The sequence below is a fragment of the Lupinus angustifolius genome, chromosome LG01 (genome assembly GCF_001865875.1).
Source record: "Lupinus angustifolius cultivar Tanjil chromosome LG01, LupAngTanjil_v1.0, whole genome shotgun sequence".
NCBI lineage: Eukaryota > Viridiplantae > Streptophyta > Magnoliopsida > Fabales > Fabaceae > Lupinus > Lupinus angustifolius.
Window position 1 is genome coordinate 1,598,588 of NC_032009.1, and position 11,937 is coordinate 1,610,524.

Below are 11,937 nucleotides of genomic sequence, written 5' to 3' on the forward strand. Positions count from 1 at the left end.
ACAAAATGCTAAACAAACATGACAACTATCAATTTTGGATTCAATAATAAGCATTTCTCCGAATAAAGTGTTGGGGAGCATGAACATCCACAATGCTTAATCCATTATCTACTGTAAACACGGATAACTTAATCAGCAATATAAATGATAACTGTCAATCTCAGCCCCTAATACACAATTAAAACTTGTAACAAAATTAAACAGCAAGTAGCAGCATAATAATAGTAATAATGATAATAATTACCTAAATAACAATTCATTACACCACATACCCAAAAACAAAAAAACCTGCATCATCCAAAAATGAGATTACCAGTGAAATCATCAGTTCTGGTTCTCGTTCTTCCTTTCCTCGTCCCTCTCTTCCAACAATCTTCCAGCCTCTTCATCAGCCTGCTGAGCCTTCTTCTGCGTCTCGGAAGCCTTGAGCGCCTGCAACTTCGAATGATTATAGTACGCAACACCCAAGAACGCCAATCCATAACCAATCAAATTCAATGGTGTCACAGTGTCCTTGATCACAGACCACGAAAACGCAATCAACAACCAATCCTTAACCACACCAGCAACATTCATAGTCAAAGCAGAAGTCTTTCCAACAAGCAAGAACACAGCAAGGTTCAAAGCGAAAGCGCAAGTGGAATTAGTCCCAAAGATAACGAAATCCAAGTGAAAACTAGAATTATCCCTCAACGAAGGGTACTCCATAATCAGCCACGGAATCGACAAAAACACCAAACAACAAGGAGCAATGTAGTAAAGCGATGTAATAGGGTTCAACGAGATCCCTTTAGAATTAAGCAAAATCTGTATAAGCACAAGGCGCGTGGCTTCAAAAGCAACAGCCAAAAGCTGAAGAGTAACACCCCAGGCATCGAATTGCGCTTCGCCGTAAGCAGCAACAGCAACACCAAGTGAAATTGAAACCATGTTAGCCATGACTTCACTCTTAAACGTCTCTTTCTTAAAAACGACACCGATTGAGTAAACGGCAACAGGCATTAACGCTTTAAGCATTTGAATAAACGAGACAGATAGAAAGATATAAGCAGAATTTGAAAACCAGAGTGAGAGTGAATAGAGTAAACCGATTGGAACAACGGATCGAAGGTAAAGATCACGTGACATAGAAACAGGTTCAACAAGTTTGAAAACACGAACGAGAAGATACGCGAGAGAAGAACAGAATGCCATGTGGATCATGGTGAGAGAAATCGGGTACGGCCAGTTGTACATCTTGCGATCTAGGATGTATTTGTTGTAAACGATTACGGTGAATGAAAGGAAGATCCATATGGCTACGTAGGTGTATGAGATTATGATTTTCTTCAATACTCCATCGGAGATTGCCATTTTTTCAGATCCGATGAGGGAGATGAACAATAAACACAGCACTATCACACTATTTCTATTCAACAGATTTTATAACTTTGAGTATAGATTAATTGAGTGTTTATTTGTTTTAATAATATATTCATGTCACACTAGGTAACATGCTACTTTGGGCTTCTATTTAAATGTCATGGGCTTTCCATTCTTGTTGGACTCCTTTCAGTTTGAAATATGGGATGCATGCTTCGAACTTGGAACACGGGACCATATACTATAGATAAATTACATTCATCTTGAGTTTTAGCGAAATTATATAAATTACCATTCACTTCTTACACATGTACAAGTTTCCTATTTTTTTATACTTTCATTATACTAACCATTTTGTACGAAAAATAAGTATAATTTTTTAAACCAAAAATATGATAAATGCAATTTAGCTATACTTTCATTATTTTGTGGACGTGTCTCCAAAATATACCATATTTTGTTTAACTTAATTACATTTATCACATTTTTTGGTTAAAAGAATACAATTGGTCGGTGCAATAAAAGTATAAAAATCAGGGACTTGTTTAGGTGTAAAAATGATTTGTATAATTTTACTAAAATTCATAGGTGTCAATATAAATTTACTCTATATTATATTTCATGTTTCACTCACATATTATTATTATCGGTCAAAAAATACTTAATTATCAAAATTTTAAATTAAATATATTTTTTTTAACAAATCACAATGGCATAGAAGATATGTTATTGGTTGTTACTTTGAGTATTGGATTATTTGTTTGTTCACATGGGATAGCTGACTTTGGCGTCTTTGAAGGTGTAACGTTTAGCTGGATCACAATTCACAAAGCATAACAACCTTTGCTCAAACTGTAATCTCCTACTCTCACGAATCTTGTTTTTAACAATATGTTGACTATTACCCAAAATATGGAGAAGAGTGAAAAGGAAAACCCTATCACACGCATTCTCTCTCTTTTCGAAATCATCCTAGTATAAAATTAGTCTATGTTCTTTTTTGTGACATGTTATCTTTTTTATTGGTATAAAGTTTGTAGGTTACTTTTATATCAAAATATATTATTTTTCATTATGTTATTAGACCCAGAACCAAGTCACCGACATCATAATATGTTATTTATGTTTCAATTTAAATCCATAATTAGACAATTAATTATCTGTTCAAACATAAAAAATTATGAGCTGTTATAATTAGGCAGTTTAAGTATTTATTACTTTCTTGTTTTTCATTTGTTATTAACATTAATTACTATTAATAAGTTGTATCTTTTTTATTTAATTAAATGTATTTCTTTTAGATCCAACACCACACCGGGTAAACATGGGAATGCCCATTCTTTAATAACACATTATATTTTATGTTTTGTTCATTCTAAACATAGGTAGGGTTGGCTTGCGACCGTACTAAATAAAATTAAAAAGTATATATACAAATATATAAATACACACTAGTCAAACAAAATAAACAATACATAATTTGCATACAAATATAAAAGTAAAAGTGCCATATATATATATATATAATACAAAATATGTATAATACATGATTTGTATATAAAATACAAAAGAAAAAATACATATACTTATATATAATATACAAAATGACATATAATAAGAAAATGATAGTATTTTGTCACATTTGATATACAAATGTTTCATAATAGATGGAACATGTTTTCTCGCATTTAATAAAATACATATACATTTGCATATTTGATATTCAATACTTTCTTCAACAATATCTATGGGTCATCTATTTTGTCTGTTAGAAATATCTACAGATAAATGATATATATTGGGTGTGCATTTTAAGACCAATTGACACATTTTTATGTCTTGTTTGTCTAATAAATGTGGGCATGCAGGCTTCATGGGCTAGTCCAAATTGCCAAAAATACATGTAAGGGTGGAAACATCCATTAGAAGTCAATTGGGTGACCAAGAGAGACGACACTAGCTTTTCATCGTAAACATGTCAATATCAGACTTTTAAATTTTTTATTAGATTATTGAAAATATTATTAAGCCTAACTGATTGATCTATTTAATTATATTATATGGACTAATAGGCTAAATTTTTAATCATATCTAGGTTTTAAATATTTTTTAAATAGACTAGACCCCTACTCCGGTTTGATATGTTTAAAACCAAATCTAGTCTAACAATTTTTCACCCTTAACCCCACATATCCTACACTCTTTAATTTTTTATTTACTAGTTTAATCATGATAAATGTCTTTTTAAAGGCCAACTTAGTATTTTTAATTCTGAAAAAGTAAAATGAAGAGAAGTTATTTAGCTATAGAAATATCAAAACATGCATGTGTTTACTTTATAAATGCAAATATCATTGAAGTGTTTTGAAATAATTTCCCATTTATTACTGTTTTTAAAACTAAGGCCTATGCAAAATCTAAATTCTAAAGTGAAGCTCAACTTATATCCATGGGCTATAAAGCACAATGGCCCCTCATAGAATTGAGAGAATCTGCTTTAACTTATAAAAATATATGAAAAAGAATATGTATCCACAAGAGTTTTTTATTTCATGAACAAGAAAGAAAGAAAATAAGAAAGGAGGAAGAGGGTGCAACAGTAAATGTCAACAAATGTCATAAAAAATTGGGGTTTAATAAAAAATGGAAAAACAAATATAAATAAAAAAGAGATAAAATATATAAAGAGCTCTTTAAAAAAGATCAACCTTTTATTTTTTTTTATGCAACATAACAGAAACTTATTTCGTAATTTTTTTTTAGTTGGAAATAGATGATTGAATGAACTAATGTGACAGATTACTAATTTGTTCTATGAATTTTTGTATAGAGGGTTTATTCTCCTCTATTATATACATTTATGCACACAATTAAATATGTAAAAATTAACAACACCCAGTCAACAATTTATTCTCCTCTATTATATACATTTATGCACACAATTTTATTTCTCATATTAAGTTTTCTAAGCAAAGTAAAGAAAGAAAAACTTCATCATCATGTTTTCTTCTTCTTAGAAGAATAGAGATAATCTGTCCTGCTTTTCATGTTTCATGTTTCATTTTGTCCAACCTAATTGAAAGTCTATTTAAAAACAAAAGGGAATGGAGTATCTCATTGTATAAGGAGATAAATTATCTCCTCCTGCTAGCGAAATCATGACATGTGTCATGTTTCATTATTTTCAATAAAAATATTTTAAAAAATAAACAAAATAGCACACATGTCACATTTTTACTGGCTAGAGGAGAGTTATCTCCTTATATAAACATTATTCTCAAAACAAAATTACCATAATATAAAATAATTTTTTTTATGTTATTTGATAAAATTTGATTGACTAAATACATGACATAGTTTTCAGGGACATATGATCCTTTCTATTTTTGAAGGTAGTGTCATCAGTTTCGCAGATCCAAATCTGAGAAAACTACCATTGACAGAAGCTGAAGCATTAATCTCTCTTTCACAGTCCTTTTTCCATGGCAAATGCATGGAAAAGAGATAAACCCACAAGATTACTCTCTCCAAAGTTCATATTTTTACTCTTCTCTTCCACTCTCCTTCTTCTATTTCTCTTCATTTTCTCCACATCTCGTTCATCACTCACAAACCCTACCTTTTTCGCCATCAACACCCATCTTTCCTTCAATTCAATCTCCCCTTTCGATTGTTTCAATTCTCCTCAGGCTCATCCCATTGTTGCAAGCGTCGTTGAAGGGGTTCGATACCCTTTTATGTACTCGCTTTCTGATTTCGGAACCTTGCCAGATAAGCCACACAAGAATATCGTGAGGATTCTCAAAGGGAAACCTTTTCGGAAACCTGATATTTCGGTCACTGTTCAAGAGGTTCTGGAGAAGGCGAAAAGTGAGGGGAGAAATGGGTTTGTGGTGGATGTGGGTGCAAATGTGGGTATGGCGAGTTTCGCAGCTGCGGCTATGGGGTTCAGGGTTGTGGCGTTTGAACCTGTTTTTGAGAATTTGCAGAAGATTTGTGAAGGGATTTACTTTAATAGAGTGGCGGATTTGGTTACTGTTTTTGAAGCTGCAGCTTCTGATAAACTTGGTAACATTACAGTTCACAAGGTGCTATTTATTGCTTCAATGTGATTTTTATATAAGCATTTATTATGCTTTAATTGAATTTACGTTTTAAATTGTTTATGGTGATTTTATAAATTGAACTATAGTAAGGGGTTGTGAAGAAGGCTTGGTTTAGTTATATTATTGGATACTAAATCTAATTAGCTCAGTGTAGAACCTTAGTAAATGGAAGAGATTTTAGGTGGTGGAAAAATGTCAAGTGTATTAAACTATTAATACTTACCAAGTTCAAACCTTTATGATAATATAAGGATTCACGAGTATTTTTCCACTTCCTTGTTTTTGTCATGTGATTATTTCTACTCCCTAAATGATGAAGTTGAATCATGTCAAACTTAAAATTATTGTACACAAATGGACTGTGCCTCATGGTAGATAAAATGGTCAATTGTTTGAAATAGATGCAACAAAGTTCTGTTTTCATTTTTGGTTTTGATTATAGCTTGTGAACACTGCCTTCATTGTAGCATTTGGCCAAGGCCTCATTGTTTTTACATAAAAAATAAAAGGTAAAACAGTGAATGAAATAGTTTATTTTAGGATGCAACTTCTACTTGTGTTTCGAGTGCTGATGACGTTTTTTCTTTACTTATTGATCAGTTGGTTGGTAGGCTGGACAACAGCGCTGTTTCTGCCACAGGCGCGAAGATGGCATTTAAGTCCAACGAAGAGATAGCTTTTCAAGTAAGGACTGTTCCTCTTGATGAAGTGATTCTGGAATCAGAGCGTGTACTTCTGCTCAAAATAGATGTTCAGGGATGGGAATATCATGTTCTTAAAGGAGCATCAAAGTTGCTCTCAAGAAAGGGAAGTCAAGCCCCATATCTGATATATGAGGAAGATGAGCGTCTGTTACAGGCCAGTAATAGCAGCTCGAAAGAGATTCGAGATTTCCTCCGAACTGTTGGTTATCATGAATGCACCCAGCATGGCACAGATGCACACTGCACCAAGAAGGATTGATCATAATTTTTGTTAAGTTTTGCAGCGCCTAGATGTAAAATCCAGTCATTGGTAGTTTCTGTATACTCAGTTTTGCACTTGACTAATAATAGCATGCATCAGCAACTTGCTGAGTGATGAAAAATCTGATGAATTACAGATGCTTGATGGAAAGAAGTTAAGATGGGTGGCAACTACACGGTTTACAATCTGCTTATTAACTTGATGATTAATTGATTATACAAAACTATGTATCTTCGAAAGTGTTGTAAAGTCATATGTTTTTGGAACTTGGAAGTGCATTCATTACCTTTAGTATGATTCTTGGCTAGATTTGTATGGGATTCTCTTCAGGTTTTTGCATACGAGTTTGTTAATTAAACTCATTCTATAAATGGACATCTCAAATTTCCATTTATACAGGAACCTGTTTATTTATTGGATTTTAAATTGACAGCAGGTTCTTACACTATTATTCTATCTTGCATGTCATCATAAAATAAAATGAATGTATCTTTAAATTATAAAGCAAGTCATTAAAATTATGTATCTGTGAGATTTCCTATTTAAATTTACTGAGAATTTATAATAGAGTTATAATTTGATACTGTGACATTTTACATCTTCCAGAATGAAATAAAATCATTGGCCAAGATCAAAGGAAATTGAAAGTACTGGACTGAAGTGTTCACAGGACTCCAAAATAATAAAATAATTTGTTTAGCATCAACATTTTGGCTACTTGAAACAAGGGAGAGCAGTGCCTGGGAAGAGAAACAACAAAGTCTTCATTATCTTGTCACAAAGATACAGTATCAATGTCAAGTTCAGAAGCATGCAGAGGACCCAAAGATTTCTATGATTTTCTAGGTTTTTCAACTGTTAAAAAAACATGCATTTAAGAAACATTAGAACCACTGTATTGGTATGTCTTCATTGGAACAATAGAATGGTTATAATTCAGGCTTTGGGTTAATACCTGAGCCTCTAATCACACATCTAAGTCCTTAGGATTCTTTTGGACCACTAGTTTTTGAAGGGCCAGCTCTTTCCACCATAGTGTCATAAAGCTGCTTCCCATTCTGTTACCCAAAAAGACATCAACAAGAAACAATGAAGAAAATGATGAAGATTAACTTCTGTAACTCAATATTCAAGAACAAATTTTACTTTCTGAACTACTTCATATATGTATACTATATATATATTCATGCTTCAAAACTGCTTACAAAAATTATTGGGAAGAAATGAATTTGCCCCTCTGGCTTTGTTTGTGTCTCCTTGAAGTAAACCAAGATAGGGAAATTTGGCCACCAGAATTCCCAATTAACAAATGTTGAGTACCTGCAGCATATCAAACATGTTTTTTGTCTGACTGTTGTGAAATTCTATTCGGCGCAAACAATAAATTCGATACTTACTTCCACCTGTTTTTTCCTCCCACAAAGACATTCTCACCTGATTCCTGGAGCTGGTCACCTACCTTCACCTCCTAAGCCACAAATTTTTTATACAACTCTTACATGAGCAGGTGAAGATAATAGAACACAAAATTCCCAGGAAGGGTAGATATACATTTGCATAAAGAGATGCAGACCATAGAATAAATAATATGAAGATGGGGTTCGAGATTAGGATTTGTAACTGAAATCGGGCGATGATTTGATATCGATATAAGGCATATATAAATTAATAATCAGTCATGATTCATGCTGCAGAACACTAAAAAAAAGTGGGTTCAATCCTTTCTAGTTTCTAGGAAATTAAATCATGCAGACCAAGTGCCGGGAGTCCCCTCGTTTCTATTATAGCATGGCATACATAAACCACAGTTATTGGAAGGTGGGTAGAGAACAAACCAGAGACTCATCATCAAAGACGAATCTCACCCTAGTGGTCTGCAAAATAAAAGACAATAGTAAGAGAAAAAGTTAGCTTCTGAAAATTGGAACGGAAAATATAATATCACTTGGAGCAAACAGAGCCAAAAGTTAGCAGACAAGTATTTTTTCGACGATTTGAAACATACTGAACGGACCATCGTGCTAGTTCGCACCTCTCTTTGTTACAGTCTTCTTCTAGTGATTACCTGGAACAACAAAAGCAATCCAAGGAGTCCAACAGGTACTGCAGGTACCAGATTATCGGTGTAAGCCAACCCACCAGCTATACCTGATGGTACAATTTTAAGTCATACAATAATTAAGGATGTTAGTGAAAACAGTTAAATCTCATTCCTCTAAATTTTGAATCAACTAGTTTCAAAGAATAAAAATTAAGGCTACACACAAAAAAAGTACTCATTTTTCAGATGAATCAATTTCAATCCTTTAAGAGATTGTAACTAAGCCCAAATAAAGGGCCACAATATGTAACTCTAGATAGAGTAAACCACACAATATACATGCAATAACCTAAAGGATGTAGTGCAACACCTACACTATGCAAATCTCCAATGTGTTATGGTTATAGATAAAGTGCAGAATTAGCACTACCACTTACTTGAAAGCATAAAAAGTCACATAGAATGATACAAATGAAGAGAGAATAAGTAAGCACCTAGAAGCACAATTGGAATCCTATAATCTGGTTCAGGAATCACAGTCTCTCTGGTCTTCTTCACCTTCCTTCCGAACCCAAGCTGTTAACACAGAAATTCCACAGCCAGAATTGATATAATATTAACTGAACCAAAAAATAATTTTTTTAACAAAAGGGTGAAATAATAACCAGTGAGTTAACAACAAAACTGGTTCCATGGCTCCTAGCTATTTGTCTCCCACAGAAAATTGGGTTTGGATATGGATTAAACAAAACTTGACCACAAAATGAAGTCCTCAAAGCACTGAAACATTCAATCCTTTCCCTCCCTGAAACAAATATCAAGCTTTCACATGTGAGCATTAAAAATATAGTATTAGTATCTAATAGTGTCACTGTGTGAAAAAATCTACACTTAATTGACACAAACAAGGAATGAATAATACAAATTAGATGAAATTAAGCTTACTTTGGGAGGGAAGAATGCAGTGTGTGGACAACAGAGTAGTGGCCATTTGTTTATTCTTTAACAAAGATATCTTTGTTTTATGAGAAGTAGAGACTAAATTTACACTAAAGCCCTTATTTTGTGACATCTTCCAAGGGCATTAAAGTAAAAAAATATGAACTTTAACCACTCATTGGATGGACTTATCAGTTATCTCTTCCTTTCACTTCATCTAGTATTTTGTTATTGAAAATGACGAACTCTCTATGTTTATATCCTCTTTCTTCCTTAATTTCCACAAATAAACCTGGTATATTCTTAACTCTCTCAGTTTCCAGTTTCTAGTATTTACTATGTTTCACTGTGCTTATGTGTTGAATGAGAGTTTTTTTTTTGTCAAATTTAAATTGAAACAGTTACTGTCAATTGGGTTGCCCGAAAGGCTTTTCCAATAAAAGAATCATGTTTGAGTTCTAAAGCTCGGAACTTGAAGTCTTTGGAGGTTAAGGTGAGATCAATTTTAGTATCCCAATTACAAAAAAAAAACATGTTTTTTTGTTCAGTTCCTTATGTCAAAAAATGCTAAAAAGTTAATTGAAAAATATGGACTTTGGGGTTATTGCTTAGACCATTGTAGATTTGTAGTTTAATCAGTTATCTGTCTTCAATATTCAGTTTGTGTGGTTGAATTTGAAATGTGGTAAGTGCTGACTTATTAAGATAATCATTGTTTGTTACTTTGTTATGACTTTTGAAGATTGAATTTAACATACTTGAAGAAGGAAACTTGTTAGTGTTGGATTTTGTTGTTGGAAAGATTCATTGGATTGATTTATCACTTTTCATCGTTCTACTGTTGTGTTTAGCTATGCATGTATCTTGAATCTACTCTCTCTGATCTTGATTTAATGCAGGCTACGGATGATAAGAGTCAAACCACGAAAGTGAAGACGAGGAGCATTGTTTGTTCTGATTGTGAGGGAAATGGCAAGTGATGATGTTCTTGAACTCTTATTATTCTTTAATCTTTATTCAAAGATGAGTTAAATAGGGGTAAAAACAGGAAAAACAATATTCAGTACTTTCTTCTCATATTGAGAAATTTTATACCTTTTCTGGAAGAAAAAAATGTTAGGCGAATAGTGAAGGCAATGTCTTTAATACTTGATTATTTCTTGTTTGAGTACTTATTTTACTAAATACTGATATCAACTAGAAATCTATATTCATAACACTCAGTAGGAATGTGAAATATTTGTCAATTGCTCAGCTTCTAGTGGGCTCATTTTCCATGAGATAAGCCAAATTGTTAGAATGGAGATATGTTCGCGTATTATCGGTTAGCTATTGCGGATGATAGTTCTCTATGTTGCATTTACATTCAGAATATCGGTAATTCTTGACGATGAGCCGGGTTTTTTATTCAATTATGCATATATGAGGCCTACTGCTTTTGCTACATTGGTCACAAACATCAGCATTAACTCACTGTGTTATATGTTTTCTCAACTTCCAGGTGCAATATTATGTACTCAATGCAAAGGCACTGGAGTTAATTCTGAAGATCACTTCAATGAACGATTTAAAGCCGGTGGACTGTGTTGGTTATGCAGGTAATTGCATTGAATGCCACACTAAGTACTTCGGTTGGAGATGTTTGAAATATGTTACTACATGAAAGAGGTGTAGTGATTATAATTTGCAGTCTCTCGGTTTAGCTTCAATCTAATCCTTACCCATTGCATGTTTGTTGCAGAGGAAAAACGGATATTTTGTGTGGAAGTTGTAACGGGGCTGGCTTTCTTGGCGGATTCATGAGCACATTTGACGAATAGGAGATTGGTTTTGGGTAGATTGAATCCTGAAGATTCTTGATAGCTAGAGAAAAAGAAAAGGGAAGTGGGAATCACCATGTTTCCTATGTTGGTCCTTCCTTATGTATTTTCATATATGCCTTTGTGGCATAAAGGTTTTGCTTGAATTCATGGTTTTCTTTGGTTAATTGTATCCCCTCCATGACTATTTTTTGGCACAAGATTCCTATATCTTGTAATGGATTTATATGTTGATTAGATAAGAAGGGAAGTTGTAAAAAAAGACATTTTTATTTTCAACTACCTCTCTCCCCATCATGGTTATCTCATTCGTTTTACTCACTCACTGTGAATGCTCACTTTTGTCCGGTCCAGTGCGTCCTCATTCTCATCCTATCCTAATTCTCATTCTCTTCCTCATCCATATCCTATCCTCCTCATCATCCTAATCCTCATCCTCTTCCTTATCCTCGTCCACTTCCTCATCCTCGTCATCAACCTATCCTCATCCTCATCCTCATCCACATCCTATCCTCATCCTCATTCTCGTGCTAATCCTATCCTCATCCTCATCCTCATCCTCCTCCTCATTCTCGTCGTCATCCTCATCGTCATCCTATCCTCATCCTCATTCTCGTCCTCATCATCATCCTCTACCTCTCCCTCATCCTATCCTTATCCTCATCCTCATCCTCTTCCACATTCTCATCCTCATCCTATCCTC

The 11,937-nt window shown here is 33.6% G+C and overlaps 4 protein-coding genes across 7 annotated transcripts; 2 read left to right on the forward strand and 2 right to left on the reverse strand.

Annotated features, from left to right (window-relative positions):
* LOC109345463 (probable sugar phosphate/phosphate translocator At2g25520) lies at positions 15–1,429 on the reverse strand. The gene has a single exon (XM_019584466.1). It carries the CDS (start codon positions 1,351–1,353, stop codon positions 325–327), a length of 1,029 nt encoding a protein of 342 aa, XP_019440011.1. The 5' UTR covers positions 1,354–1,429; the 3' UTR covers positions 15–324.
* On the forward strand, positions 4,821–6,781 carry LOC109345469. Of its 2 annotated transcripts, XM_019584489.1 has the most exons (3): positions 4,821–5,450; positions 6,069–6,445; positions 6,497–6,781. In XM_019584489.1, exons 1-2 carry the CDS (start codon positions 4,845–4,847, stop codon positions 6,429–6,431), a joined length of 969 nt encoding a protein of 322 aa, XP_019440034.1. In that variant the 5' UTR covers positions 4,821–4,844; the 3' UTR covers positions 6,432–6,445; positions 6,497–6,781. The 2 variants fall into 2 exon arrangements, with proteins under 2 accessions (XP_019440034.1, XP_019440025.1); XM_019584480.1 differs by having other exon boundaries at positions 6,069–6,781.
* On the reverse strand, positions 6,957–9,554 carry LOC109345489. Of its 2 annotated transcripts, none has more exons than XM_019584534.1 (9): positions 9,421–9,554; positions 9,141–9,280; positions 8,970–9,051; positions 8,500–8,582; positions 8,270–8,308; positions 7,832–7,902; positions 7,640–7,754; positions 7,418–7,492; positions 6,957–7,230 (listed from the first exon to the last, which is right to left on the reverse strand). In XM_019584534.1, the coding sequence occupies exons 1-8, from the start codon at positions 9,545–9,547 to the stop codon at positions 7,418–7,420; spliced, it is 732 nt and encodes a 243-aa protein (XP_019440079.1). In that variant the 5' UTR covers positions 9,548–9,554; the 3' UTR covers positions 6,957–7,230. The 2 variants fall into 2 exon arrangements, with proteins under 2 accessions (XP_019440079.1, XP_019440071.1); XM_019584526.1 differs by having other exon boundaries at positions 6,957–7,289; positions 7,390–7,492.
* LOC109345500 lies at positions 9,608–11,467 on the forward strand. Of its 2 annotated transcripts, none has more exons than XM_019584546.1 (5): positions 9,608–9,710; positions 9,811–9,907; positions 10,314–10,386; positions 10,916–11,012; positions 11,156–11,467. In XM_019584546.1, exons 1-5 carry the CDS (start codon positions 9,652–9,654, stop codon positions 11,232–11,234), a joined length of 405 nt encoding a protein of 134 aa, XP_019440091.1. In that variant the 5' UTR covers positions 9,608–9,651; the 3' UTR covers positions 11,235–11,467. The 2 variants fall into 2 exon arrangements, with proteins under 2 accessions (XP_019440091.1, XP_019440101.1); XM_019584556.1 differs by having other exon boundaries at positions 9,608–9,709; positions 9,816–9,907.

What these genes read in the sequence shown, in the direction of transcription:
- LOC109345463 (XM_019584466.1), bottom strand. Translation starts at nt 1,353, where the DNA reads ATGGCAATCTCCGATGGAGTATTGAAGAAAATCATAATCTCATACACC.
- LOC109345469 (XM_019584480.1), top strand. Translation starts at nt 4,845, where the DNA reads ATGGCAAATGCATGGAAAAGAGATAAACCCACAAGATTACTCTCTCCA. An exon ending in GTAACATTACAGTTCACAAG is followed by an intron (nt 5,451 to 6,068) that starts GTGCTATTTATT and finishes CTTATTGATCAG; the next exon opens with TTGGTTGGTAGGCTGGACAA.
- LOC109345489 (XM_019584534.1), bottom strand. Translation starts at nt 9,547, where the DNA reads ATGTCACAAAATAAGGGCTTTAGTGTAAATTTAGTCTCTACTTCTCAT. An exon ending in GATTCCAATTGTGCTTCTAG is followed by an intron (nt 8,583 to 8,969) that starts GTGCTTACTTAT and finishes TTGTACCATCAG; the next exon opens with GTATAGCTGGTGGGTTGGCT. An exon ending in GATTGCTTTTGTTGTTCCAG is followed by an intron (nt 8,309 to 8,499) that starts GTAATCACTAGA and finishes TTTATTTTGCAG; the next exon opens with ACCACTAGGGTGAGATTCGT.
- LOC109345500 (XM_019584546.1), top strand. Translation starts at nt 9,652, where the DNA reads ATGACGAACTCTCTATGTTTATATCCTCTTTCTTCCTTAATTTCCACA. An exon ending in TGAAGTCTTTGGAGGTTAAG is followed by an intron (nt 9,908 to 10,313) that starts GTGAGATCAATT and finishes GATTTAATGCAG; the next exon opens with GCTACGGATGATAAGAGTCA. An exon ending in GGACTGTGTTGGTTATGCAG is followed by an intron (nt 11,013 to 11,155) that starts GTAATTGCATTG and finishes TGTTTGTTGCAG; the next exon opens with AGGAAAAACGGATATTTTGT.